This window comes from Propithecus coquereli, unplaced genomic scaffold (assembly GCF_000956105.1).
Source record: "Propithecus coquereli isolate 6110/MARCELLA unplaced genomic scaffold, Pcoq_1.0 Scaffold137, whole genome shotgun sequence".
Classification (NCBI taxonomy): Eukaryota; Metazoa; Chordata; class Mammalia; order Primates; family Indriidae; genus Propithecus; species Propithecus coquereli.
In genome coordinates, this window is record NW_012137969.1 from 511,492 (window position 1) to 539,212 (window position 27,721).

The 27,721-nt window shown below is 53.5% G+C and overlaps 5 protein-coding genes across 12 annotated transcripts in view; 3 read left to right on the plus strand and 2 right to left on the minus strand.

The window, feature by feature from the left end:
• STAG3 (stromal antigen 3) overlaps positions 1–3,520 on the minus strand; it is a 34,444-nt gene extending 30,924 nt beyond the window's left edge. For 2 of the 4 annotated variants that reach the window (XM_012638915.1, XM_012638914.1), the window contains exons 1-4: positions 3,240–3,502; positions 2,269–2,451; positions 1,127–1,226; positions 613–729 (exon numbers count right to left, since the gene is read on the minus strand). In XM_012638915.1, coding sequence (XP_012494369.1) covers positions 613–729; positions 1,127–1,226; positions 2,269–2,441 — 390 coding nt within the window. In that variant the 5' untranslated portion in view covers positions 2,442–2,451; positions 3,240–3,502. Of the gene's footprint in view, positions 1–612; positions 730–1,126; positions 1,227–2,268; positions 2,452–3,239 lie in introns of all 4 variants that reach the window. The other 2 variants (XM_012638916.1, XM_012638918.1) reach the window with 2 other exon arrangements.
• Positions 3,521–3,818: 298 nt separating this feature from the next.
• On the plus strand, positions 3,819–10,206 carry GPC2 (glypican 2). The gene is made up of 10 exons (XM_012638919.1): positions 3,819–4,211; positions 4,861–5,019; positions 5,312–5,634; positions 6,431–6,511; positions 7,247–7,409; positions 7,668–7,798; positions 8,030–8,176; positions 8,265–8,404; positions 8,488–8,663; positions 9,295–10,206. Exons 1-10 carry the CDS (start codon positions 4,046–4,048, stop codon positions 9,549–9,551), a joined length of 1,743 nt encoding a protein of 580 aa, XP_012494373.1. The 5' UTR covers positions 3,819–4,045; the 3' UTR covers positions 9,552–10,206.
• Positions 10,207–12,094: 1,888 nt separating this feature from the next.
• GAL3ST4 (galactose-3-O-sulfotransferase 4) lies at positions 12,095–16,249 on the plus strand. Its single transcript, XM_012638920.1, has 2 exons — positions 12,095–12,345; positions 15,118–16,249. The coding sequence occupies exons 1-2, from the start codon at positions 12,103–12,105 to the stop codon at positions 16,147–16,149; spliced, it is 1,275 nt and encodes a 424-aa protein (XP_012494374.1). The 5' UTR covers positions 12,095–12,102; the 3' UTR covers positions 16,150–16,249.
• A 518-nt stretch (positions 16,250–16,767) lies between these two features.
• Positions 16,768–21,150, plus strand: LOC105806094 (chromosome unknown open reading frame, human C7orf43). 5 transcript variants are annotated; one of them, XM_012639165.1, is made up of 12 exons: positions 16,824–16,833; positions 17,397–17,410; positions 17,617–17,712; positions 17,817–17,946; positions 18,117–18,203; positions 18,366–18,486; positions 18,589–18,736; positions 18,869–18,951; positions 19,040–19,203; positions 19,712–19,866; positions 20,101–20,294; positions 20,413–21,150. In XM_012639165.1, exons 6-12 carry the CDS (start codon positions 18,449–18,451, stop codon positions 20,564–20,566), a joined length of 936 nt encoding a protein of 311 aa, XP_012494619.1. In that variant the 5' UTR covers positions 16,824–16,833; positions 17,397–17,410; positions 17,617–17,712; positions 17,817–17,946; positions 18,117–18,203; positions 18,366–18,448; the 3' UTR covers positions 20,567–21,150. The 5 variants fall into 5 exon arrangements, with proteins under 5 accessions (XP_012494617.1, XP_012494618.1, XP_012494619.1 ...); XM_012639163.1 differs by having other exon boundaries at positions 16,768–17,410; XM_012639164.1 differs by having other exon boundaries at positions 16,789–17,410; positions 18,667–18,736.
• A 260-nt stretch (positions 21,151–21,410) lies between these two features.
• On the minus strand, positions 21,411–25,243 carry LAMTOR4 (late endosomal/lysosomal adaptor, MAPK and MTOR activator 4). Its single transcript, XM_012638922.1, has 4 exons — positions 25,162–25,243; positions 24,558–24,638; positions 22,394–22,511; positions 21,411–21,731 (listed from the first exon to the last, which is right to left on the minus strand). Exons 1-4 carry the CDS (start codon positions 25,162–25,164, stop codon positions 21,634–21,636), a joined length of 300 nt encoding a protein of 99 aa, XP_012494376.1. The 5' UTR covers positions 25,165–25,243; the 3' UTR covers positions 21,411–21,633.
• Positions 25,244–27,721: the final 2,478 nt, after the last annotated feature.

A 27,721-nucleotide genomic window follows, 5' to 3' on the forward strand; every position in this document is an offset into this window, starting at 1 on the left:
GCCACGGCACTCACTCTAGCCAGGGCAGTAAAGCGAGACTCTGTCTCAAAAAAAAAAAAAAAATTCACTCTGGTGGTTATCTCTGGGTGGTAAGGCAACTGTGAGGTATGGTGGAAGATGATACACCAAGGGCTTACCTCATGTCTTGAGGTATGGCTAGACATCTGGGTGATCATTTTTATTTTTTAAGCTACACATAAGCTTTAAACACTTTTAGGTAACAGAATTGCAATCATAGAAAACGAAATATGGAAGGGAAAAAAGAATTAGGTATAATTGTCAAGGTGGAGCTAATAAATGACAAGGGTAAAAAAGGGTGCCACCCATATTCAAGTTTCCTTCCTCGGTCATCCAATGCCTCTTCTGGTCTCCTTCATCAATCAATAAAGGCAGAATCGCTTCTGTTCTGTGATATCTTTAGGAAAAGAACATTCTTATCCAAGGTGTCCCTTATATCACTCCAAAGATTCATGGTCTTAACTTTCTTGATACAGGTTATTCTCACTAAAATGTCCACATCAAATTAAGTGTGTAGACACTTGTCCTTATCTTTCCACCTTACAAAGGGTGAGATGTTATCAAGAGAAACAGAAGTGAGACATACTGCTTTACCTGCATGTCACTTTTGGCAGTTTTCACAGCATCAAAGAGATCGTTGGCTGGTCGCTCTGACTCTTTCCAGCCATGACCACGTACCATTTGGGGCCCCTTCTTAGGATGTTTTGCCATCTAGTAAGTATAAAAACACCAAAAATATGAAAAAGAAAACGTGAAAGTGACGTTAACACTTGATCTTATCATTATTACATAGGTAGGCTTAAGCTGCCAATTCCACAGCAGAGTTTGAGTACTGACTGACTCAGAACTGAAATAACTGATTTTATGTTGTGAACTTTATTACTTCTTTTTTCCTTTTAAAAAGCCCTGAGTCCCGCTCCTGTACCTTTATATCCTAATTCCCTCTTCTCTTATTCTTTTCTCTTCAAAATTTGTCTTCTTCCTATTTCTGTCCCTTAATGCTCTGTAAAGTCCTGTCTTTCCATTAACCTTATCACCTGAGCCTCTTCCAGGTTTTCCTTTTGCCACTTCCCAGACCAGATTCAAAAACAAAACAAAACTAACTCACTGGGGCTGTTTTGAGTGGTCGTTTTGCTGTTCTCTTCACACTGCGTCTCAAGCTGTCTTCAAAGTCACTCCCTCCATCAGCAGACACAGAGTCACTATTCCTATGAAGTAGGTTCTCCTTAAATACAACCATCCCATTCCCTCTATGCAAAGGGTTAATGAATTATAATTTCTCTTTGTCTCTAACTGTACCCCATTCTCCATGAGAAAAACATACTCAGATTTTAAGAAAAGATGAGCTTACTGTTACTAGAAGTAAGGACAGCCTTAAAGGAAAACTCTCCCATGAAAACAATGGAGATGAAGAACTGAAGGGGTGAAGGACAACCCCTCCTAATATTCTCTCTGAATACGAGAATCAAATGATATTCAGTTAAGCAGGCAAAGAGGTCACTGCTCTATGTGGAAAAAAATAAGCATGAGTTGGGAAGTCATGTGTCACTCATGCATAAACAGGAGATTAATATGTACCTGGAAGTAAATTTCACCCCTCGAAACATAACTACATGTCTTATTAGAGTGAAGTTTATAACATGGATATAATCTGGTCCCCAGCAGTAGCACTAACTGAAACAAAAATGATTCCGAGAAGGCCAATTAAAATAACCAGGGGATAAAGCAGATCTTTTATGAGATTAGTTTTTGTCCTGGAAAGATAAAAAAACAAGATATATTATAACCTCCACAGAATAAACTCATATACGTTAATAGATAAGGATAGACACACCTGTTTACAAAATCCCCAAATAAGAGAACCAAAGGACACCAACTAAAAAGTATGTACAATTTGTCAGACAACAAAATAAGGGACTCTTTACTTCCCCATCGCCTACCTCCCAGCCCCAGCCAGAGGTTGTACATGCTGAACACAGAAATGTGTTCAAGAAAGGTTTAAACAAGATGACAGATGGATTCACAACAGGATATACTATTTTTAATGTCTACAACGTGTGGGGCTTGGAAAAAAAAAAACTGCAGGTTGTCGGGGGGGGGGTGTCAGTGTTCGGAACCAATCGCATTTCTCATGTTTTCATACAGTTCCACGCATATTACCCTCAATGCAGGAAAATGACAGAAGGGAAAGCTGCCGAGGACACAGGAGGTAGCTACACAATGCAACAACTTCTCTTCAACTCCACTCACCCCTCTGAAGCATGGTCTGAGTCCCTCTCATCACAGGGCAGATTGGCGGGGGAACTAGAAGGTGCAGGCAAGGCCCTCTGGACACCTCCCGCAACTCTCCGCAGTGGGGAGGACACACTGCTTGGGGAAGAGGAGCTATGGAGCCGGGAGGAGGAGGAGCGCAGGGTAGGCATGGCGATCCAGCTGGGAAAAGAGACAGGAAAAGGCTCCTACCCACCACTGGTCCACCCCTCGGCGCTGACCAGTCACTATCTTTCCAAGGGAACTACTCTGGAATGCGGGGGTGGGGGGAGGCCTGGGGGAGGGGAACCACCAAAAAATAAGACAAAGAGTTGACCTAAGGTATCAAGGGATTAAAAACACCACAGCCCCAGAAACAGGGCAGCGGGTTTGCTGTTGCTCTCCAAGAACCGAGGCATACACCAGGGCAGCTTCACACACACCCCTCTTTAGAGGCTTCCGAGGAGTAAATTGCCCGCCGCAAGGAAATCATTTGGCTCATGCACTAAAAAAAAAAAAAAAGAAAAAAGAAAAAAAAAAGGAAAAAAGGACTCCAGACTGTCATTTCTAGAAGGTTAGGGCTTGATTCCACATGGAATGGAATGGAACGCTCTGAATGATTTGGGGGTGGAGGCACCACTGGAACAGGGCTGGAAACGCTGAAGGAGTAACGGCAGGTGTGCGCTTCCTCTATTTTTCTAGAAGGTGCTATCTACGCCTGAGTGGGGCAAGCTTTTTTGAGCTGAGGAGCCTTCCAACCGCTTAGGAAAGTGAACTACCAGTCTCTCAGGGCCTGGGGCTGGGATTCTCGGGCTCTGGTGGGAAGGCCACTGAGGCAGGAACCCGGGAGGCTCCTAGTGCCAGGGCCGGCAGGGTGAGGGGAGAATGTATTCTTGGGTCAAAAAGGAGCCTCACTATCACAGCCCGGAAGAGCGACTTCTGGCAGAGCAGAGTTCAGGAAAGGTCACCGCTTCAGGTCCCTCAGGTGTCTGTGGTCATCCCACTTTCGGCACAGGCGCCCGCCGCTTCCCTTCCGGTGGCGGAAAAGCCCAGAAAAACGCGGGAAGGCACGAGGCACGCTGTGCGCAGGCTCAAACCCAACGGCTCTCCCCAGGGCTGGAAATTGTCGCGAGGTTTGGGAGTGTGGGAGCTCGTGCTCACCACGTTCCGGTCACACAGCCCCACAGCCTCGTGCGGCCGCGAGCTCCGGAGCGTGCGGTCCTGTCACATGGGCGAAGGCGCGCGGACCGCCAGCTTCAGCCGTGCTCCACCCTGGTCCCGTCCCCTCCACCCCCAATTTCCCTCTGCATTGAGCGGGTTTCGGACTAGACTAGCAGAAGTCCCCTCAATCTGGCTTCTCAACTGCTATAGGCTGGGTTTCACCTAGGCCCTGCCCTCTGAGTTGGATAGCCACGCCTTCCAAAAAAGACCACGCCCCGATTCCACCAACAACCTTGGTGCGGCTGTGTTCCGCCCCCCTGCGGAGCTTCCCCGCTACATTGGCTTAATTTCTCCGTTGGCCCCGCCCCTGAGGCCATCTCCTTATCATCATTGGCGGGGCCCCGACTTGGGCCCCGCCCCCTGTCCGGCTCCCGGCTCCCATTGTCTCGGCAGATGCCGCCTGGTCCAGCTATCGTGCTCGGTGTTCAGTTTTCGGGGGTCGCGCTCTTTCTCTGGCCCGCGGAGCGGTCCCGCGGCCGAAAACTGGATTCCCGAGTTTGGGCGGCTCTTCTTTCCTCTTTAGGACTCACTTTGCCGTCCCAGGGTGGCTGCAGCTATGTCCGCGCTGCGACCTCTCCTGCTTCTGCTGCTGCCTCTGTGTCCCGGTCCTGGTCCCGGACCCGGGAGCGAGGCAAAGGTCACCCGGAGTTGTGCAGAGACCCGGCAGGTGCTGGGGGCCCGGGGATATAGCTTAAACCTAATCCCTCCCGCCCTGATCTCAGGTGAGGAGAAAGAGGAAGATTAGAGAATTGGGGGTGGCGGGCGGGGGCGGGTCCTCCCCATCTCACAATAACTCTCTTTCCTTTCAGAGTGACCGTTATAATCATGTTTTCATCCTACAGTAATGTCTCTCCTCTTCCTGTAACTTCCTTACTAGGATCACAATAACCCTCCTGTGCACAGAATAGCTCTCTTACTCCGCGCCACCCACCCCCAGGAATCCCTTCCTCATAATTAGCATCCCCCTATGTGTTTCTTTCTTCACAGCCGTGTTCTCCTCGCTATTTCTATTAGCTCCTTCTATGATAATACTTTTCTTGCTCACCAAATAACCCCACCCCTCCAAATCCCATTCATCTTGTAGAAGCTGTCCTGCAAGTCCCTCGAGGCCTGGGTGTATGTTGGGGAGGGTCACCTGAGGACACTCTGACCACTAATTTTGCCTTCAGGGCAGTTGTCAAATAGGTGATCCCATGGCAAATGGGAGTGGAGTTGGGATGGATGAGGGGATAGAGTCAGGTGGGGATGAGGGGACAGACAATAGAAAAGAGACCAGACAAGTAGAAGAGAAGGAATAGCCCCCAGAGATAAGCAGGAGATGGAAGGAATTTCATATCACTTCCCACCATTCCTCCACATCTCCCTGTCCAGGTGAACACCTCCGGGTCTGTCCTCAGGAGTATACCTGCTGTTCCAGTGAGACAGAGCAGAGGCTGATCAGGGAGACTGAGGCCACCTTCCGAGGCCTGGTGGAGGACAGCGGCTCCTTCATGGTTCACACACTGGCTGTCCGGCACAGAAAATTTGACGGTGAGGACCTGGGCTCCCCAAACCTGGCTTCACACCTCTTCTCTGTGCTCATGACCCCAGCAAGCTTCCTGTCCTCACTCCATCACTAAGGCACTGTACCCCTTCCTAGCCCTGACTTAGCCCTTCATCCCTGCCCCAGACTCTCTCCAGGGCCCTGCGCTCCCTCATTCTCAGTTTCTGACTCACTTGTCTTTTCTCTTCTCTCCCATCCCCATCCCCTCCTGCCTCTGCCCTTTCACTTACCCTTCTTGGCCTCACCCTACCCTACACCTGTTTCCTGCATTTGCTGCAGAGTTTTTTCTGGAGATGCTTTCGGTAGCCCAGCACTCCCTGACCCAGCTCTTCTCCCACTCCTACGGCCGCCTGTATGCCCAGCATGCCCTCATATTCAATGGCCTGTTCTCTCGGCTGCGGGACTTCTATGGGGAATCTGGTGAGGGGTTGGATGACGCCCTGGCGGATTTCTGGGCACAGCTCCTGGAGAGAGTGTTCCCCCTGCTGCACCCACAGTACAGCTTCCCCCCTGACTACCTGCTCTGCCTCTCACGCCTCGCCTCCTCTACTGATGGCTCTCTGCAGCCCTTCGGGGACTCACCCCGCCGCCTCCGCCTGCAGGTGAGGGTTCCCAAGGCCTGAGCCTTCAGTCACCTCTGACCTGGTGACCTCTAAACGATGCATTACTCACCTCCAAATTAGTGTGCCCCAGTCACCCCTGACCTGGTGACACCCTCGACCCAACATTGCAGCCATCGCTGAACTGGTGACCCCTATCTCCAGCCTTCATCACCTCTTCCTGACCTAGCACTTCTTTAAGTGGACACCCTCCACTCCCCTTCTGTGCCCTATTTCACACAAACATTCACCTGCCCTTGGCCCCCAGCCACCTTTCTGCCAACTCCCCCGTAATCCTAACATCTTGACTTCCTCTGGTTCAACTGAACAGGAGTTAGGCATTTCATATTTAAGGGACATTTTCATTTATAGTATGGCATTTAACTGTCATCATAACTCTGCTAGGTAGATAACAGTATCCTTATTTTACAGATGAGAAAACTGAGCATTCAAGAAGCTAAGGTCTCATAGCCAGTATAAGTGGTAGAGCTGTGCCTCAAGCGCAGGTCTTCTGGCTTCAAGTTCAGTGTTAGTTCTGATGCACAATCTATCTCCAATCCCTGTACAACACAATCCCTCCATCTCCTCCCAAACCTAGTTCCCCTTAATCCTTCTAGACTATAATTCCTGTGGGCCTCTTGAACCTGCCTCTCTGTACCACCAGACACTCTCCCCACCTGGAGAAAATCCCATAATCCTAACCCCCACTGCTTGTCCCTTTGGTGCAATATCTTGGCCCCAGTCTTGAGTGACCCATGACAACCTTGTGGTTTTTCTCCCCTTCTTTCCTTTCCCCCAGATAACCCGGACCCTTGTGGCTGCCCGGGCCTTTGTCCAGGGCCTGGAGACTGGAAGAGAAGTGGTCACTGAGGCGCTTAAGGTTAGAGGAGGCCTGAGCGTGGGCAGGACCCAGGAAGGGAGAGGCAGAAGTGGGAGAGATCTCATGAGGAAGAGTCAGGCACCAGCTGGCAAGAGAGGTCTGCGGGCTGCCCATGTCAGCCTCCAGGCCCTGTCGTCCCAGGAAGGGGAGGGGAGCGGGGCTGGAGTGAAGTCTCCCCTGGGTCATGATCCATGGTTTCCTACCACCCCTGACCCTCCCCTGCCCTCTGATGACTCATAGTCCTCGCCAGTTCCCGAGGGCCTACTCATCTCCATAGCAATCCAGGATTGGAGTACTGGGCCCCCCTGGATCCCCCAGGGCCCCTCAATGACTCCCCTTCCCTGCTGCTGAAGTCCAGATGCCTGGCTGGGCCTTTCTCACCGTCCATCCTCTCCTGAGCTCCCAGCCCGACCTCTTGCCTCCTCACTGTCTCCTCCCTCCCCAGCTATCATGGGCTCACTCTCATCCTTGCATCTTGTCTCAGACCCCCCACTGCCTCTATTCTCTCAAGAAGCAGAGGCACCTAGGAACCTCTATCCTCAGATCTGTGGCAGTCTTATGGTCTCACCTGCTACCATGTCGGGTCACCAACTCTAGGCACTCACATCCAGCTCCCCAAACAGAGCCTGGGGAAGGTGGGGTTGGGTATTTGACTTCTCTCTGTGCCCAGCACCAAGCTTGGCTGAGAGCAGCCATGGGGTTTGTGGATGACAAGGCCCTGCTCTCTACCCCCAGGTGCCGGTGTTTGGAGGCTGCAGCCAGGCTCTGATGCGTCTGATCGGCTGCCCCCTTTGTCGGGGGGTCCCCTCACTTATGCCCTGCCAGGGCTTCTGCCTCAATGTGGTTCGTGGTTGTCTCAGCAACAGGGGACTGGAGCCTGACTGGGGCAGCTATCTGGGTGAGGGGATTCAAGAAAGCCTGGGATAGAGGAGGGTCCTGAGTATGGCTGGGTCCTGTGTGTAAGGGGCAGGTGGGGTGAGCTGGGCTAAGGACTCTAAGGTCATATCCAGGGGGAAGATGGTAGGGGGCTCTTCTGGTGTGAGTTCCCCTGAACACTTTGCTGCTTGTCTCTAAGGCCTGAGTGAGGATGTGTGGGAACATCCCAGTTCAGGATCACCCCTCATTCCACCGTTTCTATCCCTCCCCCTCCTTCTAGATGCTCTCCTGCTCCTGGCTGAAAAGCTCCAGGGCCCCTTTTCCTTTGAGCTGGCAGCTGAGTCTATTGGGGTGAAGATCTCAGAGGGTTTGATGTATCTGCAGGAAAACAGCGTGAAGGTGTCAGCCCAGGTACAGGGGAGGGAAGGGAGGAGGTGAAGCCTGGGGTAGGGGGACAGAGTGGGGGTGTCAGCCCAGGTTCAGGGGAGAGAAGAGCAGAGGTGAGGCCTGGGGTGGGGGGACAGTGTGGGTGGCAGGGAGACACGGTAGGGTATCTGGGGAGACTATGGGGTCAGACTGGGGACACAGGATGGGTTTCAATGCTGGGTGACCATGTTGTGAGGTCTTGTCCCTGTGCCGAAGGTGTTTCAGGAATGCGGCCCTCCCCACCCGGTCCCGGCCCGTAACCGCCGAGCCCCTGCGCCCCGGGAAGAGGCGGGCCGGCTGTGGACGTTGGTGGCCGAGGAGGAGCGGCCCACGACGGCAGCAGGCACCAACATGCACCGGCTGGTGAGTGGCGAGCACGGGCGGCGTGGGGGGCGAGGCAGAGCTGCGGTGGGGGTGCGCTCCAGCTCGCCCCGCTCTCTCGCTCGCCCAGGTATGGGAGCTCCGTGAGCGGCTGGCCAGGATGCGGGGCTTCTGGGCCCGGCTGTCCCTGACGGTGTGCGGAGACTCTCGCATGGCAGCGGACGTCTCGCAGGAGGCGGCGCCCTGCTGGACCGGAGCCGGGCGGGGCCGGTGAGGCGCGGCGGCAGGGCGGAGGCGGGGAGGGCGGGCCGCATGGGCGGGCGGGCGGAGCTTCGGGGCTGCTCTGCTCGCAGGTACTTGCCGCCCGTGGTCGGGGGCTCCCCGGCCGAGCAGCTTAGCAACCCCGAGATGCAGGTGGATGCCTCGGGCCCCGACGTGCCGACGCGGAGGCGGCGGCTGCAGCTCCGGGCAGCCACGGCCAAGATGAAGGCGGCCGCGCTTGGACACGACCTGGACGGGCTGGACTTGGGTGAGCCCCGCCCACTGCCTTTCGAGTCCCTCCTCTGGCTCGTAGTTCCCGCCCCTGCCTCTCTACTCCTAGCCTTCGTTCATTCACTCATTCATTTAGCAAGCGTTTATTGAGCGCTGACCTCAAAGGTAGATGGTAAAAGACCAATGAGGGGTTCTCTATACTTGAGTTTACGGTTCAGTGGGGGAGACCCGAAAACATTCTTACAGAACAGTGGGAAGCTTCTTATAATGGGCAAAAGGCAGTGGGAGAATGGGGGAGGGGCAACGGGGGGGGTGACATTGGGCTGGCTCCCCAAGGTGGAGTTTGCCAGAGAAGCAAGGCACAGACTCATTTTTTTCTCTCTCCTGTGTCTGTCTGTTTCTCTCTGTCACCCTCCCCCCACCCCTTTTCCTGGCTGCTCTCTGCTTCTTTGTACTTTTGCTTTTCTGTCTTTTCCTGTTTATCCTCTCTCCCCATCTGCCTGTGTCTCTCTTTTTCTCTCCTTGCTTTCCTGTCACTCACTGTCTTTCTCCCTCCTCCCAACCCCATGGCTCTACCTGCTTCTCTCTCTCCTGCCTTTCTTTCTCTGTTTTTATCTTGATTTCTCTTCCCCACTCCTGTTTGTCTCTGTCCCTCGCCCTTGTTGCAGATGAGGACGCCAGTGGCTCTGGAGCGGGACAGCAGTATGCAGATGACTGGATGGCGGGGGCAGCAGCTGTGGCCCCCCCAGTCCGGCCTCCTCGGCCTCCGTACCCTCCTCGAAGGGATGGTTCCGGGGGCAGAGGAGGTGGCAGTGTCCGCTACAATCAGGGCCGGAGCAGGAGTGAGGGGGTGTCTGTTGGTTTTCACACCCAACCCATCCTTGTTCTCTCCCTCTCAGCCCTAGCCCTGCTTGGACCTCGATAACAGGGGAGGGGTCCCCTAGCATCAGAAGGGTTCATGGCCCTTTCCCCTCCTTCCCCCTCAGCTGGGACTGGGGAGGAGTAGGAAGGGGCTACAGAGAGGGTGAAGGGACTTCGCAGGTGAATGGCTGGGGCCCCAAATCCAGGAGATTCCCATTGTGGGGTTGGGGGTGGGTGGGGGTTCACAATATTTATTTTTTCATTTGGTAACTGGGGAGGGAGGCTCTGGGGGTATTTATTTAGGAGGGAGTGTGGTCTCCTTAGAGAGTGTGGCCTCCAGCCCTCTAAGGCTGGGGCTGGTGATCAACCAACAAGGGAAAAAAGGGAGGAGTTTTAGAGTTGCAGTTGGGGGATGGGGCTTGAAGAAAGTTGGAAGTGGGGAGGGGTGGAACTCTAATGGGGTGGAGGCTCCTGGTCTCAAATGGACAAAGCCAGGCGCTGACAGGGTGCAGGGCAGGGGACTGGGGGGGGTGTGAGTAGGATGCGAGGTTCAGTGGGCCTGGGTTCTGTTGAGTTTTTTCAGTATCCATTTCTTAAACGAAAATAAAAAAATACCTCGTCTCATGACCTCTGTCATCCACATCGTTCACAAACTCCAAGTTTCATGTTTCAGTGTTTGAATCAGTGTTTATTCTGCAAATAAATGGTAATTTATTGGACCTTGTGTGTGGCTTTCTGTGCCTTCAGCATCAGTCCCTGACCTGGCTCCTAGCAGAGACCCCGGGGCCTCTGTGACTGGCTCAGTTTCTGCCTCTCTTGGAACCTGTCCCCTGGGCACAGTCTGGGGAGAGACCCCCCCAATCTCCAAGTTGCCCACCCTCAGGGGAGAATTGTAGGGACCAGTTAGGAACTATGTGAAAAACTGCCTTGTCACCTGCCAAATGCTCTTTGAACATAAGGTATTAGTAACATTACCACACCACTGCCCCTTCCTTCAGGGTGGGGGACCTTGTTCTCAGTGTGTCAGCCTCTGGCTACCTTGTCATGTCCTTGACAAGGTCTCCTTTCAACTCTTGTCTATCACTTTCTCTTTCCTTCTTTCTGATGCCTGAATGAATCTTTTGTTCTATAGAAAGCTGAGAGAAAAAGGTAGAATTGATTCCTGAGTTTGAAAGGAGGGTGGAAGTGGTGTCTTCCAAGAGCAGGCTGGGTGCCCGGAGGGAGCGGGCAAATGCAGGGAGGGGAAGACCGAAAGACGCGATGGAAGCCGGAGCAGCTGGTCGGTCGGGCTGGCGGGACAAAAGGAGAGGGGAGGAGCCTAGGCGCGGAGAAAGTTTGTGGAGAAAGTTGAGCTGAGCGAAGAGCCGGGCGGTGGCTGGGCAGGCGGGAGGGCCCTGCCGATTTCCCTGCTGCTCCCCTTGTGGCCTGGTGAGTGGGCAAAGGAAGCTGAGGCTGGGACCAGTGGAGCGACCCTCGAATTTATGGGAGGAGACTCGAGGGGCACATAGAATCCGGGGGTGGAGGCAACAAGACTAGCAGCAGACTGAGCAGTCACCAAAGCCGGAGGGGACAGAGGGCTGGGATGGGAGTAATGGGAAGAGGAAGATAGGTGGAAGGGAACGAAGAACTCTGCATGGGGCAGTCGCAGTGGATCCTGGGGGCTGTGCTGGGGGAGGGAATTGGGGAGTGATGCCAGAGGGGGCGGGTCTGGGTAGTAAATGTGGGTTCTCTCTGCCTGGGGTCACCTCTGTCAGAGAAGGGGGCTGTCTAGGCTTGTTGGAGGGGCCGTGGTCCGTGATTGGGAGTTATAATCTGAAGGGGCGGGGCCAGACTCCCAGTGGATTAGGAAGCTCCGTGTTTGTGTTTTTCTCCGTATCATCTTTGTGTCATAGAGTTTCTCTCTCTCTCCCTGTCTGGCCCCACCCTCTCAGTCTCCTCTGGGTGCACTGATTGGCACTGATTGGGTAGGAAAGTGGGATGGGGGTGTGTCCAGGATGCGGGTTTCTCTCACTCACTGGGGTCTGCCCCGTGCTGAGAGGGGAAAGAGATGCCTGAGTTTTCGCAGTGGCTCTTACGTCAAAGCCACTCCTGTAAGTCTAACCTCCCTTCCTCCTGCCAAGGTTCATCATCCTGTGTCCTTTCTGATCCTCCTCCCCTCCTTATAGCTTCCTCATCCCCGTTTGTGACAGCCAGAGGGGCTCAGGAGAAAGCCAAGGGCCTGGCCTCGATCTGACCTGTCATGACAAGCTGATGGGTCTGGTCTCTCTGGCTGGCTGTTTTATTCATGATCTGGGTCTCTGTCTCTCTTTTGCTTCCAACTCCCTGAGGCTCAGGGAGAACGATGGTGGGGGAGGGGTTTGGCGTTGGAGACAGGAAAGAGGCTGGCAGCGGAGTTAGTAGTTGTGGGGCCACCTAGAAGAGTCTGGGTGTCGACGGACCGTACCTCAACTGCTTCCCCTCCCTGAGTTAGGTCTCAGCTGCAACAGGACAGGAGGCTCTACCCCTCTCCTTAGACTCCCCTCCTTCCCCCTCATTTCCCTTCTAGACGCTGACAGAGGCAAAAATCTGCTAACTCAGGGGGCAGGCTCAAACAAGGCTGCAAGCAGGCCTGGGGAATGACCCCTCGATCTCCAACCGGCGCCTTCCGCGGCTGCAGGGCTGTCTCAAGCCATCTCTGCCTCTGTTCCCTGCCCTGGCTCTGTCCCTCTCTAGCCTCACCCTTCCCTGTGCCACATGGGCCCTCTGTCTCCTACCAGGATGATGCGGCTCTGGGGGCCTCGGAGCCTGGGGGTGGCTCTGGGAGTCTTCATGACCATCGGATTTGCCCTCCAGTTCTGGGGGGGGCCCTTCCAGAGGAGGTGAGTTCCCTTCTTGTCCCAGCTCCCTACACATGCCCCCCACTTGCTCCTTCCCATCCCACCTGGAGCTGTGACTCTCAGGACTCCATGCCCCTCTGGTCTTCTCTCCACAAGAAGCCAGTCCACTCGCTGCTGAGGAACAGGACACTCCCCCTCTGTCTCTTCCCAGGCTCCGACAGCCCTGGGCCCCATCCCCTCGACCAGCTGCTCAGTCCTGCCCACCCCGGCAGCGGCTTGTGTTCTTGAAGACGCATAAATCCGGGAGCAGCTCTGTGCTGAGCCTGCTGCATCGCTACGGGGACCGTCATGGGCTGCGCTTCGCCCTCCCTGCCCGCTACCAGTTCGGCTACCCGAGGCTTTTCCAGGCCTCTCGGGTCAAAGGCCACCGCCCCCAGGGTGGAGGCACCCAGTTCCCCTTCCACATCCTCTGTCATCACATGAGGTTCAACTTGAAAGAGGTGAGGGGTGTTGTGGGGGGTGGGCAGGGCTGGAAAGATATGGGCCTAGGCCTGGGGGCTCCCAGACATCACCTCACCCAAAAGTTGCACATCGGGGCCACAGGGTGGGATTTCCTGTTGCCCTCTCCTCAGGCGTCCCTTCCCGAGTAGTTTCTGGGAGCCAGAGTCCTTCTCTTTCCCACCTGGTGCTACCCCAGTCTCTTTCCTTGACCAATTTATTTCCTTGATGCCAACTCTGAGCCCCCAACTCTCCTTCCTGGTGCCGCTTGCCCTCCTCGGTGTCTCTTCCACTGCCACTACCAGGGCACCTGCTCCTCCACTGCCTCCTGACTTTTCTTCCTCTCATTCCCCCCCATATCTGCCAAATATTTCTTTTTGTTAATTTTTTATAGAGATGGGGTCTCGCTATTTTGCCTAGGCTGGTCTCGAATTCCTGGGCTCAAGCGATTCTCCCACCTTGACCTCCCAAAGTGCTGAGATTACAGGTGTGAGCTGCTGAACCTGGCCATCTGCCACATTTTGAGGATCAGCTATATGTCAAGCCCTAGGCTGAGCACAGCAGAATAGTTGAGTGGAAACCGAGTCTTGACCCCCAGGAGCCTCAGTTCTAATGGGGAGACCAGCACATGCTCATACAGACAAACAGAAGAACCTGAGAGCTCTTGTCAGAAGAAAATCAACGTGCAAATGAAAATATACAGGGAAGGAACTAACCTCTACTGAGTACTTACTGAGTGCTGGATACTAATCTTACCATCACCTTTCCAGGAAGGCATTGTAAGTGTCTCCGGTATACATATGAGGAGTTCAAGTCTCAGGGAGGCTGACTGGCCTCCTTCAACACACAGAAAATGGCAGAGCTAGGATCTGAACTCAGGTCCACGTACTCCAAAGTCAAGGCTCCTTCTGAGGCATGTGTATGTGTGTTTGTATCCAGAATGGTGTCCATTAAAAGAGATGGAGCTTTCTGGAGAGATGAGTTTTAAAGGAAAAAGTAGACATGGCTTTTTGGTAAGGAGAACATCAGGCATTCTTGGAGAAACATCAGCATAGGCATGGTTGTGTGTGTGTAAGAGGGGGAGTGTGTGCATCCATGGAAGAACTTCAGCAAGGGCTGCAAAGACACCCTCGTTGAAGCTGGAGGAGCGTGGGCATGATCCAGTGGGCACCAAGGGGCCACTGTTGGGAGTGAGGCAATGACAGTAGGTTTCCCCAAAGGCTAGAATGATGACCTTCATTGTCACCACCATTCATTGAATACCTACCATGTTCCAGGCACTTCCATATTCTTCCAGGTAAGTGTTAACCCAGATTTATAAACGGAGAACAAAGGCTCTGAAAAGTTCAATAGCATGCCCAAAGTCACACAATTAGTAAGTGGCAGAATTGGGATTTTATTCCAGGTCCATTGGATGCCAAAGTCTGTTGTCATCACTGTTTCCCTCTGCATTCAGGCTTTGCCTTTTAGGTGTGCCATATTTCTGGAGCAGACTGGAGAACAACATGACAGGGAAAGGTCAGATTCAATAATGGAAGTCATTTTCAGAGGCAGAAACCTTCCAGGGAGTCCAGGAGCTAGGTTCTGACGTGGATCTGCCTGCAGGGCATTGTTAAGGTGTTTGTCTTATTCCTTCCTTCCTTCTTGGGGAGAAGTGGAATCATACGTCCCAGCCCCCAGTGCAGCACCCTACCAAGTGGCCATGGCTCCCCAGAGCCCCAGTCCAGGGTGTCTTTTGCTCTCCAAGGTGCCCAGGAGCCTCTGAAGTGCCTTGCCCTTCAGCCTGCTGGGCCCGGCCTGCCCACCTGCTGCCTATATTTGAGACAGTCTTATCGTTGCCCCTTCTCTTCACTGTTTTCTGCCACTGACACCCACCTCCTCCTGCCTCGAGGTGGCCTAGGGCCAGTTGTTTTCTTAGAGCTGTAACTAAGAGCCCCAGAGTAGGTACTCAGTAGGGTTTTTTTGGAGAAGTGAGTACAGAGCCTGGTTCCTAGAGGTTTTACTGACCAAGACAGACAGAAAGTTCCAAGGAAATGAATGTTCTCCAGGAGATTCCCATGCTCCAGGTTTCCTTATATTCTTTATCTCATGGATCCTTCATAATCACCTGGGAAGGTATGATTATCCCCATTTACAGATAAGCAAACTGAGTCTCAGAGATGTTAAATAACTTGCCACACAGCAAGTGACAGAAGCTCCTAGCAGAGCTGTGAGAAGGAGGTTTGAGGACTCCGGGGATCACCAGGCACTTGGCTTGTGCTTACTTTCTTTTGGGCCCAGTTCTTTCTCCCTATGTCTGTCTTTTCTCCTCTGCAGGTACTTCAGGTCATGCCTTCTGACAGCTTCTTCTTTTCCATTGTCCGAGACCCCGCTGCTCTGGCCCGTTCTGCCTTCTCCTACTATAAATCCACCTCATCGGCCTTTCGCAAGTCACCATCCTTGGCTGCCTTCCTGGCCAATCCTCGAGCCTTCTACCGGCCTGGGGCCCGTGGGGACCACTACGCCCGCAACTTATTATGGTTTGACTTTGGCCTCCCCTTTCCTCCAGAGATGAGGGCCAAGAAAGGGAATCCTCTTCCCCCCAGAAACCCCAACCCCCCACAGATGCATATCTTGCCTTCTGGTGCTGGCCCTCGAGCCCAAGCCCTAGATCCCAATGCTCTCTTCCATCCTGTTTCCACTGTTGTTCATGGTCACATCCAGACAGCCAGCCCTGCCTCTTTAGATTTGGGGTCTTCGTCCTTCGTCCAGTGGAGCCTGGCCTGGCTGGACTCTGTCTTTGACCTGGTCTTGGTGGCTGAGTACTTTGATGAGTCATTAGTTCTGCTGGCAGATGCCTTGTGCTGGGATCTGGATGATGTGGTGGGCTTCATGCACAACGCCCAGGCTGGAGGCGAGCAGGGCCTCAGCTCTGTGGACAATGGCAGACTGACTGCTGAGGATCGGCAGCTGAACGCACGGGCTCGGGCCTGGAACAACCTGGACTGGGCTCTCTATGTTCACTTCAACCGCAGTCTGTGGGCTCGGATAGAGCAATATGGCCAGAGACGGCTGGAGAGAGCTGTGGCCGAGCTCCGGGCTCGCCGAGAGGCCCTGGCCAAACATTGTCTGGTAGGGGGTGAGGCTTTAGACCCCAAATACATCACTGACCGTCGGTTCCGCCCCTTCCAGTTTGGGTCAGCTAAGGTTTTGGGCTATGTACTTCGAAGTGGACTGAGCCCCCAAGACCAGGAGGAGTGTGAGCGCCTGGCTACCCCTGAGCTACAATACAAGGACAAGCTGGATGCCAAGCAATTCCCCCCTACAGCCCCACTGCCCCTCAAGACTTCACAGCTGCTCTCTCCATAGGCATCAGACTCTAGATTTAGGCCAAAGAACAGCTAAGTTACAAGGGCACATGTGATGAGTATGGGTCAGCTAGATGCCATTCTGCTTCCCTCAGAAGGGACAGGACTCTGCCCTGATGCAGGCCTCAAGTCTTCTGGCCTTGGACTTGGAATCCCAGTCATTGCGTTGCCAGCAGTGCTTCTCTCCTCCACCCATGTTATCCCTTCCCCTTTCCAGCTCCAAGGCAGGTCCTCGTAGCACTCTCCAAAGCTCCCTGGAGGGGCAAAAGATGGAGTGAGCCCGAGAGAGTTTAGGGCATGGCGAGTTGGAATGATACGTCCATTTCTCTATGAAATATTTGTTATTGGGCTATGTTCATTTCACTACGAAATGTTTGTTGAACGAATAAATAATTTGGAACTTCTCCTAGACTTATGTAGGACAGAAAACGGAAAGATGGAGAATATTCCTGGAAGAAGAGGGGTTGGAACGGGTCCTTTCAATATTTCTTCAAAAATCCGTCCGTGGTCTGAGCTCCATTCTTGCAGCACTCCACCCGCGCCGGACCCCGCCCCCTTCTCCGCGGTCCAGGCGCCCACAGATTCCGGGGCCGTGGAGGCCACGCCCCTCCCCTTCCGCTTCCGGTTTCTGGTCAGTCATTCGGTCCCGTATCCCGGTTCCGGCCCTGCCGGGTCTCGGTTTCGGGTTCGTTGCCCCAGTTCCTGGACCGGGCTGGTCTCTTAGGCAGACCCGGTCGCGCGCAGCATCCCCCGGGCGTCGGGACTCGCCCGACTCACCCTAGCGGGTCCCCTCGTCCTCCGCGGGCCCCGCCGGGGCTGGTGTCCGGTCCCGGGCGCACTGTCCTCGCCGCCCCATGGAGTCCCAGTGCGATTACTCGATGTACTTCCCGGCCGTGCCGCTGCCGCCGCGCGCGGAGTTGGCGGGGGACCCGGGCCGGTACCGGGCGCTGCCCCGGCGCAACCATTTGTACTTGGGGGAGACTGTCCGCTTCCTGCTGGTGCTGCGCTGCCGGGGCGGCGCAGGGTCCGGCGCTGGGGGCGGCCCGGGCTTGGGCTCCCGAGGGGCCTGGGCAGAACTGGCAACTGCCTTGGCCGCCCTGGCCTCGGTCAGCGCTGGAGGCGGGATGACGGGCGGGGGCACCAGCGACCAGGATTCCGAACCCCCAGGGGGTGGGGATCCTGGGGGTGGGGGGTTGTTTCGAGGCTGCAGCCCTCTTCTCACCCACGGCCCGGGCCCTGCTACCTCAGGGGGAGCGACCACGGTGAGGAGCTTGGGGTGACGCGGAGGGGCGGTTTGCTGGGTGCCGAAGACAGGATGGAGGTGGGCCCTGGGGACCTAAGGCAGGGGGCAGATGACTGCGGAGGAGAGGGGAGGACACCGGGGACCACGTACTGCAGATCTTAAAGGGAATGGCTGCAGGCTGCCTCTGACTCTCTACTGACTTCTTCACCCCTTTCACAACCCCAGCTGCCTGTGGAGGAACCGATTGTGTCCACAGATGAGGTCATCTTCCCACTCACTGTTTCACTGGACAGACTGCCCCCAGGGACACCTAAGGCCAAGGTAAGACCGGGAGAGGTGGAGCTGTTGTCCTAATTTAGACGCCTTTTCAAGGCTCAGCCACCTGTCTCTCCTGTTGACTGTGGTCCTGTGTCCCTCGAACCCAGATTGTAGTGACTGTGTGGAAGCGGGAGGTTGAGGCACCAGAGGTCAGAGATCAAGGCTACCTGAGATTGCTGCAGACTCGATCTCCTGGGGAGACCTTCCGGGGCGAGCAGAGTGCTTTCAAGGCCCAAGGTGGGGAGGAGAATGAATGCAGAGGGGAAAGACTAGAAACTGGGATTTGGGGGATCGAGTGGAGGGGTCATACTGGAAAGTGCCTTATGGGGGAGAAGAGGAAAATTAGCACTGTGGGTTGGAGGTGAGGACTGTGCCCCATCATCATTCCCCTCTCCCCTCTCTTGCAGTGAGCACCCTGCTGACTCTACTGCCCCCTCCGGTTCTGAAATGCCGGCAGTTCACTGTGGCTGGAAAACACTTGACTGTGCTCAAGGGTGAGCAGATCTGCCCGCTCAAGTCTTGGGTAGCAGCAAGGGAACTGACTGGATGGTAGTTACTCTGGGCAGGCTGGAGGGGACAGGTCCATTTTGGGAGGGTAAAGGTGGGTCCAGCTGAGAGGTCCAGCTACTTGGAACTGAGCTGGTTATCTCCAACAGTGCTGAATAGCTCCTCCCAGGAGGAAATCTCCATCTGGGATATCCGAATCCTTCCCAACTTCAATGCCAGTTATCTACCTGTCATGCCCGATGGCTCTGTGCTGCTGGTGGACAATGTCTGGTGAGGTCCTGGGAAGGGGCAGGGCTGTGAGGTGGTAGGGACGGGGGCAAGGGCTGAGCTCTGGCATGGGGAGATCATGACCTGTCCTCTTCTCCGAGCTAGTCACCAGTCTGGGGAGGTCTCCATGGGCTCCTTCTGCCGGCTCCCTGGTACCTCTGGCTGCTTCCCCTGCCCACTTAGTGCCCTGGAAGAACACAACTTCCTGTTTCAACTGAGAGCGGGTGAACAGCCCCCTCCAGGGGCCAAGGAGGTGAGCATAAGGGGCTGGTGTGTTCAAGGAAAAGGGATAAAGAAAGGCTGTGGGAAGGAAAGACTGGGGGGGTGACTAAAGACGGGAGAGGATCTCTACTACGTGTGACGTCTTCCTTTGTCCCTCCGGCAGGGCTTGGAAGTTCCTCTGATTGCTGTGGTTCAGTGGTCCACCCCAAAGCTGCCCTTCACCCAGAGCATCTACACCCACTACCGGTGAGTGTATGGGACCCCCTGCAGGTACTGCCTGTTCACCTCTGTTGCCTGACACACACATCCGGCTTCTCTCTCTCACTGCTCCTAGACTGCCCAGCGTCCGCCTGGACCGTCCGTGCTTTGTGATGACTGCTTCTTGTGAGTCCCCGGTTCGGACCTACGAGCGTTTCACTGTCACCTACACACTGCTGAACAATCTCCAAGACTTCCTTGCTGTGAGGCTCGTGTGGACCCCAGAGCACGCACAGGCTGGTAGGTCAGCTGCTGGGCTGGGACCTAGTCCCAAGGGAGAGAGGACAGTGGAAACAGCTCAAACCTGGTGTCAGCCCCACCACAGTGGGTGACTTAAGGCAGGCAGTTCAGCTCTGTACCTGGGTGGTCTTCATAGTGTCACAGATGGAGAGTTAAGAGAGGTAGTGAGACAGAGTGATTTTAAGGGCATAGACACTGGAGCTGCACTTTCTGGTATGCGTTCTACCTCTCTCATTTACTAGCTGTGTGACCTTGGGTAAGTTGCTTAACCTCCCTGGGCCTGGTGTTGTCATGCAGACTGATGAGCTGATACATATGAAGTGGTTACAACAGGCCTCAGCATGCAGTAAGCATTAGCTATTGTCATCTGTGCCACACAGCAAAAGATAACATTTGATCAGTTTGCTCCACAGAATGGCTCTGAGGACCAAATGAAGCTGTGCTCATGGAGGCCCTTGGGGAACTGAGGAACGCTGTAGTGTTTCCTGGTCCCTGTTTGTGCCCCCAGGCAAGCAGCTGTGTGAGGAGGAACGCCGGGCCATGCAGGCAGCCCTGGACTCCATCGTCTGCCACACGCCCCTCAACAACCTGGGCTTTTCCCGGAAGGGCAGCGCGCTCACCTTCAGTGTGGCCTTCCAGGCTCTGAGGACAGGACTCTTTGAGGTGGGCTGCAGAGGGTGTGGGCTGAGTGCTGGGTGATGCAGAATGTTAGGGGAGACGGCAGGACCCTTAGCTTCTGTGGATGAGACATAATGGTGGGGAGGGGGGACAGAAAAGCTGGGAGGAAGGAAGGGGGGGATTTAGGTGTGATATCGGTCAGTCAGATGGGGAAGGGGGTTTGAAAGGTCTGGGGCCTGGGAGCCAAGTGGGAATGCTGAGCTGTGCCTCCCACCCCAGCTGAGCCAGCACATGAAACTGAAGCTGCAGTTCACAGCCAGCGTGTCCCACCCTCCACCCGAGGCCCGTCCCCTCTCTCGCAAAAGCAGCCCCAGCAGCCCTGCCGTCCGGGACTTGGTGGAGAGGCACCAGGCTAGCCTGGGCCGCTCTCAGTCCTTCTCCCACCAGCAGCCTTCCCGCAGCCACCTCATGAGGTACAGAACTGGGGAGTGGGGGTCGGGGGTGGCACTGCACTGGGTAGAGGCTGGAACCAGGGAGCGAGCAGGGAGGGTGCTGGCTCTGATGGAGCCCACAGCCTCCGCCTTCTCCCAGGTCAGGCAGTGTGATGGAGCGCAGGGCCATCACGCCCCCTGTGGCCTCCCCTGTTGGCCGCCCCCTCTACCTGCCCCCCGACAAGGCTGTGCTCTCTCTGGACAAGATTGCCAAGCGCGAGTGCAAGGTCCTCGTGGTGGAGCCTGTCAAATAGTGCCGTGCCAGCTCTGCTCCCTCTTACACTCCAGAAACCGAAAACCCCTGGAAGGGGTCTTTGCTCCCAGGCTGTGCCTCCCTTGGGATGCCTCCCCCAGGGGTGAAGAGGCCCACCAGAGATGCCTGTCTGTGTCTGCTGATGAGGGATAAGGGAAGAAGCTGTGAAATGGGCAGGTATGGCTGCAGCACTAAGCCAACAGTATTTCCTCGATTTCCATGGGGGGGCTGGCCCCACCCCTAGGCCAGGGTAAAGGGCTCCAAGAGCTCCCTTGCCCGCCGCCCTTCACCCTGGTTCTAAGTTTACAAAGTATTTTCTTCATTCCTGTTTAGTCCTTTCCTGCCTCTGACATTCCCTCCCACCTACCTGCAGGGCTGAGGTTAGGGTGGTGATGGCAAAAGGCCTCGACAATGACCCTCCTGTCTCATGGGTCAGAGAGACAGCTAGGGGCCTCCTGCTGCCCCTGATGTTTACGTTTGCAGCCTGAAGCACTTTAAGTTGTATTTTTTTGTCTGTTCCTATAACTTATTCTCCAACTACTGCTTCCAACTGAAATGAGACTATTAAATGCCTGTTCAGGAGGGCGAAGAACGATTGCTGTTCATGTGTTAATGGAAGGAGCAGAGACCACTGGGGCTCAGGGTGTTTCCCTTCCCCACGCTTGCAGATGGCTCCCCTGCTACCTTCTCGTACATTTTTTTCTGATTCCCAGTTTATAATGTTGAGAGGTCATCCTGCTTCACCCACCCTGTGGTGACGTACATGACTTTCTCCCCAGAGATGAAGACAGACATGGGGTATAACCCAGACCCCCCACCCCCGCCACACACACATGTCTCTGGGCTGGGGAACATCAGACTCAGGTTTATTAGGAAAGTCTCCTTGCCCTCATTCTCTTTAACATAGCACAAAGTCTCCAAGCCTCTGCCCTTCGATGTAGGAGTGGGTGAGCAGAAGGCCTTAGTTCTTGCAGCAAGCCAAGAAAGAGGTGGAGGATGGCTGTGCCTTCCTCATCACAGAGGCCCATGGACCCAATCCACTTCTCAGACCCGCACCCTCTGGCAGGTTCAGACGTCAATGGGCTCCCGGCCTCGGTTCTGCCTCTTCACCACAAACACCCTCTGTCCTGACACGGTCACCAGCAGCGTATGTTCTCCAAAGACCACTGGAGGAGAGATCCACCTTCCCCCACCCCAGGAGAGGGAAGGGAGCACAGAGTTAGCAGGTGCATTGGCCTCCACGAGGTCACACACAAATTGGCTGGGAGCAAAAGCCAAAGAAATTCTATAGTTCAAGGCTTAGAGATTTGCAGATGAGTGGCCTCTGTTTCTTTTTTTGCTGGAGGGTCTCACTCTCGATAGGGTCTCACTCCGTTGCTCAGGCCTGAGGGCAGTGGTGAGATCACAATTCACTGCAACCTCAAACTCCTGGGCTCCAGTGATCCTCCTGCCTCAGCCTCCCAAGTAGCTGGGACTGCAGGCTTGCGCCACCATGCCTGACTTATTTTTCTATTTTTTGTAGAGATGAGGTCTTGCTGTGTTGCCCAGGTTGGTCTTGAACTCCTGGCCTCAAGCAATCCTCCTGCCTCACCCTCCCAAAGTGCTGTGATTACAGCTGTGAGCCACCATGCCCAGCCCGGTGGCCTTTGTTAAGTGCCCTCTATTCTCTTGGTTTCTCCTACTCAATTCTGACATGGGGAATCCCAAAGAGAAGAAAGAGGCCACACCAGGGACCCCAGGAGGAGATGGTGAGGGCTGGTAGGAGACAGGTGTTTTTTTCCCCAAGAGAAGCACCCCACCACCACCACGACCAGGGGCTGGAGCTCACCAGACAGTCGCTTGAAGGGGACGTTCATGCCTTGGTGCAGTCGGAAACCGCAGGCTGTGCTGACCAGCTCGGAGATGGCACTGGCTGCCTGCTCATCATTCTCGAGATCCCCGGATGACTGCACACAGATGGAGGAGGGAGGGTGGCAGGAATTAAGGCACAGAATTGGGAGGGAATTCCAGACATAGTCCCTTTGGCTCTCCCTCTCCACTTTCCAATGCCCCCAGGTCATCCAGTTTTGAAAAACCAGCCTAAAACCGCCCAACTATGTTGTCACCTTCTCAGTGCCATCCTGTTTCTCATAATATTGGGCTTCCCCTGATGAGCTGCATCTTTTTTTTTCTTTCTCAAGAGATGGAGTCTCGCTCTGTCACCCAGGAGTGCAGTGGCCTGATCATAGCTCACTGTAGCCTTGAACTCATGGGCTCAAACAAGCCTCCTGCCTCAACTGCCCAAGTAGCTAGGACTACAGGTATAAACCAGCATGCCCGAATAATTTTTCTTATTTTTTTTAGAAATGAGCTTTCACTTTGTTGCCCAGGCTAGTCATGAACTCCTGGCCTCATGCACTCCTGCCTCAGCCTCTGAAGTTGCTGGGATTACAGATGAGAGCCATTGCACCCAGCACATCCGTCTCTTTACTGACTATTTTTTCCTAACCCCTTGAAACTGGATATCTTACTTTGTCCCCCCCATAAGATAAAACTACATTCTCCAAAATCAATGCCTGCCCACCTCTGACTTGTTAAAGGTGCCATCTTTTTCTTAGCCTTCCCACTTGCTGCCCTGTCAGCAGAATCTGAAACAAACATCCCCTTTGTCCTTGAACTCCTCCTTCTACCTATCCCTTGGGTAAGTGATGAGACAGCGGCCTGGGCTCCTTTTTTCTGTTGAGTGTCTCAACTTCCTCTTCCCACCTCCTCCATATGGGCCTCCCAGTAGGTTAAGTTTTAGTTTCCTTTGCTCTCTTAGACATGCTACAGTTTCCTCATCTGTAAATTGAGGACAATAGTACCTACCTCACAGTCTTGTTGTGAGGGTTATGTGAGATAGGTAATATTGGAAAGATGCTTAGAACAGCTCTTAGCAATATATATTAACTGCTATTATTCTACATCAATCTCAGTGTCTAAAGTCAGGCCATCAGAATTCTCCTTATCCACCTCCCTCCCAATCCACTTCCTTTCTTGATTTCCTGTTAAGATACCATCATTTTTCTAGGCCTCAAAGTTCAAAGTCTTACTGGATGGAGAAGTATTTCCTCTATCACCTACACCTAGTCAATACCAAGATATATTGATTCCTCCTTTAGAATTTCTTTTCTCCTTGTTCCTACTTACTGCCACCAGCCCAACCTCATACCTAGATTACCCCCTTTCTGACCCATCTTCACACTACTAATAGAACTATCTTGCTCAACCATTTCATTGGGCCATGCTTCTGTTCAGAAAACCTTCAAAGCTCCTACTACCCTCAAGATTAAGTCCAAATGTGTTAACCCTCAAGCTTAAGTCAGTCCAAATGTGTTAACTTCAAAGCCCTCCACAATGGATCCACAATTGTGGATCCTCCACAATTTGCTTACCAAATTGTCTTCTTCCCCCAAATCTTTCCAAATCTCTTCACTATAACCCCACCAATTCAGGCAAGTTGATGTCACACACCTCCCAGCCCTGAATACTCTCCTTTAAGCTCAGCTAAATTCCTACCAAGAAAGTTTCCTTGCCATAACAATGAAGGGTTGACCCTTTTATACCTGGACTCCTTCAGTAGTCTTTACCACTTGCACTGTTTTCAACCGTTATCCTAAGCCTTGTCTCTCGCTAGATCAAAAATCTAGAGAGTTAATGCTATATAGTACTATAGAACAAAATACAAAAGCCTCTTTAAGACATACCGAATAAAGACATACTTGAGAGAAACTTAGCTAATATCAGTTATCAACAAACCCCAAACTAGCTGCGTGACTTTGGTAAAGTGAGTAAACTTCTTTTACCTCAGAACAGTTAGGAGACTAAGATTCCAGAGATTGCTTAATTACTGAAAGCTTACTGTATGGCAGGTAGGATATCGGGTAGAGGCCCAGAATAGAAGGGACAATATTAGAAGGGGTTACAGAGCCATGTGGGCTAAAGGGGACCCCAGGCCCTTTCCCAGAACGCACCGCCAACACTGCACCTTCGCTCAGCACCAGGTAGCCGAGCTGGTCTGGGATTCGCTCCAGCCCCTGGGTCAGTGCAGAAGTCTAGTGGGTAAAGATGCAAGTAGTGAGAAGCATGCTGGAAGGATGGCCCTCGATAACTTTCACCTGCAAACCGCCTCTCTCTTGATGTTGGCCCCCCAGGCTTTCTCCCTCCCAAGCGAGGGCCCTTCCAGACCCTTTCCCTCTACGTGGCCTTCAACACGGGTCTTCCTGAGCTTATATCCGCCCTCACTGTCGGTCCCCGGCTCCCCTGGCCTTCCACACCCCACCTTTGCTACCCTGGGAGCCCTTCGCAGCCCCACTGGCCCCTGCCCTCAGCCCCTCTCTCCAATTCCCCTCGCGCTCCGCGCCTGCCCCGCAGACTACGCCTCAGTCCAGAACACCCTCCCATAGCTCCCTCCTCAGCCCTCTACGTCGCCACCCCTCCCATTTCCATTCCCTCTCAGTCCCGGGGCGGACTGGAGGTGAGGGTGGAGTGCAGGCCCAGGAAGGGGTACCCAGAGACACTGGGGAAGAGGGACGCGAATCCCCCGGCGTGTACTCCCGCGCATGCGTCCTCACTCACCATCGCAAGATTAGGTGCTTGGGGAGCTCCCTACAAGATAGGTAGCTTCCGGCTCGAGGCCCCGGTCACGTGCTTCCACCCGGCGCTCTCCTCCCTTTGCTTTCGCCACTGGCGTTTAGCCCCGCCCCTAGCATGCGGATTGGAGTGTGGCTGCTCCCTGAGACTTAATCAGCCAGTGCGGAGCGCTACTTCCGGAGACGCGCACTGATTGGTCGTATACCATCCTTACCTCCCATCTCCCCGCCCCTCAGCTCCGGAACGCGGGGAGGAGCGCAGAATGGAGGCGGCGGCGTGCGCTTGCGCGCTTGCGGTACCCGGGCTTCTACCTAAATCTAGACTGCTCTCCCTCAGTGTGATCAGAAGCTAGTCCATTGTGGGTTTCAGACTTCACCCTAAAACGAGGGAATGAAAGAAAGTAACGTGCAAGTCATATGAAAAGCTGTTGAAATGCCACTCCTACGCTTATTCAAGGTAGCTCTTTGTTGAAGACAGGAATTTGTTCCCAAAGTGGGTTTTCCCACGGATTCAGTGAGGAACGATGTGATGGTGAATTGAGTCCCCGGCTAGCCAACGCGGCGCAGTACTCACTATTCTGTGCCAGGAAAAATTGGAAACGGCACCTTGGACTCATTTTTATATATGTGAGCACCACAAAATATATGTAAACATAGGAAAATTTTCTTTCAATTTGAATTAGTATTACAAGTCTAGAATTTAATAGTTTCTAGACTTGTAATATTACTGTGGCTGAGGCAGTGTTAGTGAGGTAAAATGAAGGGGAGTCCAAGGCGGGAGAATCGCTTGAGGCCAGAAGTTCTACCAGTCTGGGCAAAAAATAATGAGAATAACAATTAGCTAGGCGTGGCGGCCAGGGGCCAGTAGTCCCAGCCAATCCAGAGGCTGAAATGGGTGGATCCTTTGAGCCCATTCATGGTGACAGAGACCCTACCCCCTCCTCACCCCAATAATAACATTTAAAAAAAAATTCTAGAAATAATAAGTACTTGTTGGTAAAGATGTGGAGAAATTGGACTTTAATACAATGCTGGTTAGGAATGCAAAGTGCTGTAATCAGTTGCTCAACAAGCTCAATGTAGAGTTAGCACATGACCAAACAACTCCACTCTTACCTATACACACCCAAGAGAACTGAAAACATGTCCACACAAAAACTTGTATGTGAATGTTCATAGCAGCATTGTAATAGCCAGAAAGTGGAACTAACCCAAATATCTATCATCTGATATGAATGGATAAATAAAATTTCATATATCCATACAATGGACTATTATTCAGCTATAAAAACATGGTACAACATAGATGAACCTTGAAAACATTATGCTAAGTGAAAGAAGGCTGACTCACAAGGCCACATATTATATAGTTCTATTGGTAGGAAACGTCTGGAATCCATAGAGACAGAAGAAAAGATTAGTGGCTGCTAGGTGCTTGGGGGTGGGGGAGGAAGAAATGGGGAAGGGATTGCTAATGAGTACGGAATTGTTTTCTGGGCAGTGATGAAAATGTTCTAGAATTAGTACTGATGGTTGCACAACCTTGTAAATGTACTAAAAAGCCCATCGAGTTTTTTTTTTTTTTTTTTTTTTTTGAGACAGAGTCTCACTGTGTTGCCCAGGCTGGAGAGCCCTGGCATCAGCCTAGCTCACAGCAACCTCAGACTCCTGGGCTCAAGCAATCCTACTGCCTCAGCCTCCCGAGTAGCTGGGACTACAGGCATGCGCCACCATGCCCGGCTAATTTTTTTATTTTTTGTAGAGATGAGGTCTTGCTGTGTTGCCCAGGTTGGTCTTGAACTCCTGGCCTCAAGCAATCCTCCTGCCTCACCCTCCCAAAGTGCTGTGATTACAGCTGTGAGCCACCATGCCCAGCCCGGTGGCCTTTGTTAAGTGCCCTCTATTCTCTTGGTTTCTCCTACTCAATTCTGACATGGGGAATCCCAAAGAGAAGAAAGAGGCCACACCAGGGACCCCAGGAGGAGATGGTGAGGGCTGGTAGAAGACAGGTGTTTTTTTCCCCAAGAGAAGCACCCCACCACCACCACGACCAGGGGCTGGAGCTCACCAGACAGTCGCTTGAAGGGGACGTTCATGCCTTGGTGCAGTCGGAAACCGCAGGCTGTGCTGACCAGCTCGGAGATGGCACTGGCTGCCTGCTCATCATTCTCGAGATCCCCGGATGACTGCACACAGATGGAGGAGGGAGGGTGGCAGGAATTAAGGCACAGAATTGGGAGGGAATTCCAGACATAGTCCCTTTGGCTCTCCCTCTCCACTTTCCAATGCCCCCAGGTCATCCAGTTTTGAAAAACCAGCCTAAAACCGCCCAACTATGTTGTCACCTTCTCAGTGCCATCCTGTTTCTCATAATATTGGGCTTCCCCTGATGAGCTGCATCTTTTTTTTTCTTTCTCAAGAGATGGAGTCTCGCTCTGTCACCCAGGAGTGCAGTGGCCTGATCATAGCTCACTGTAGCCTTGAACTCATGGGCTCAAACAAGCCTCCTGCCTCAACTGCCCAAGTAGCTAGGACTACAGGTATAA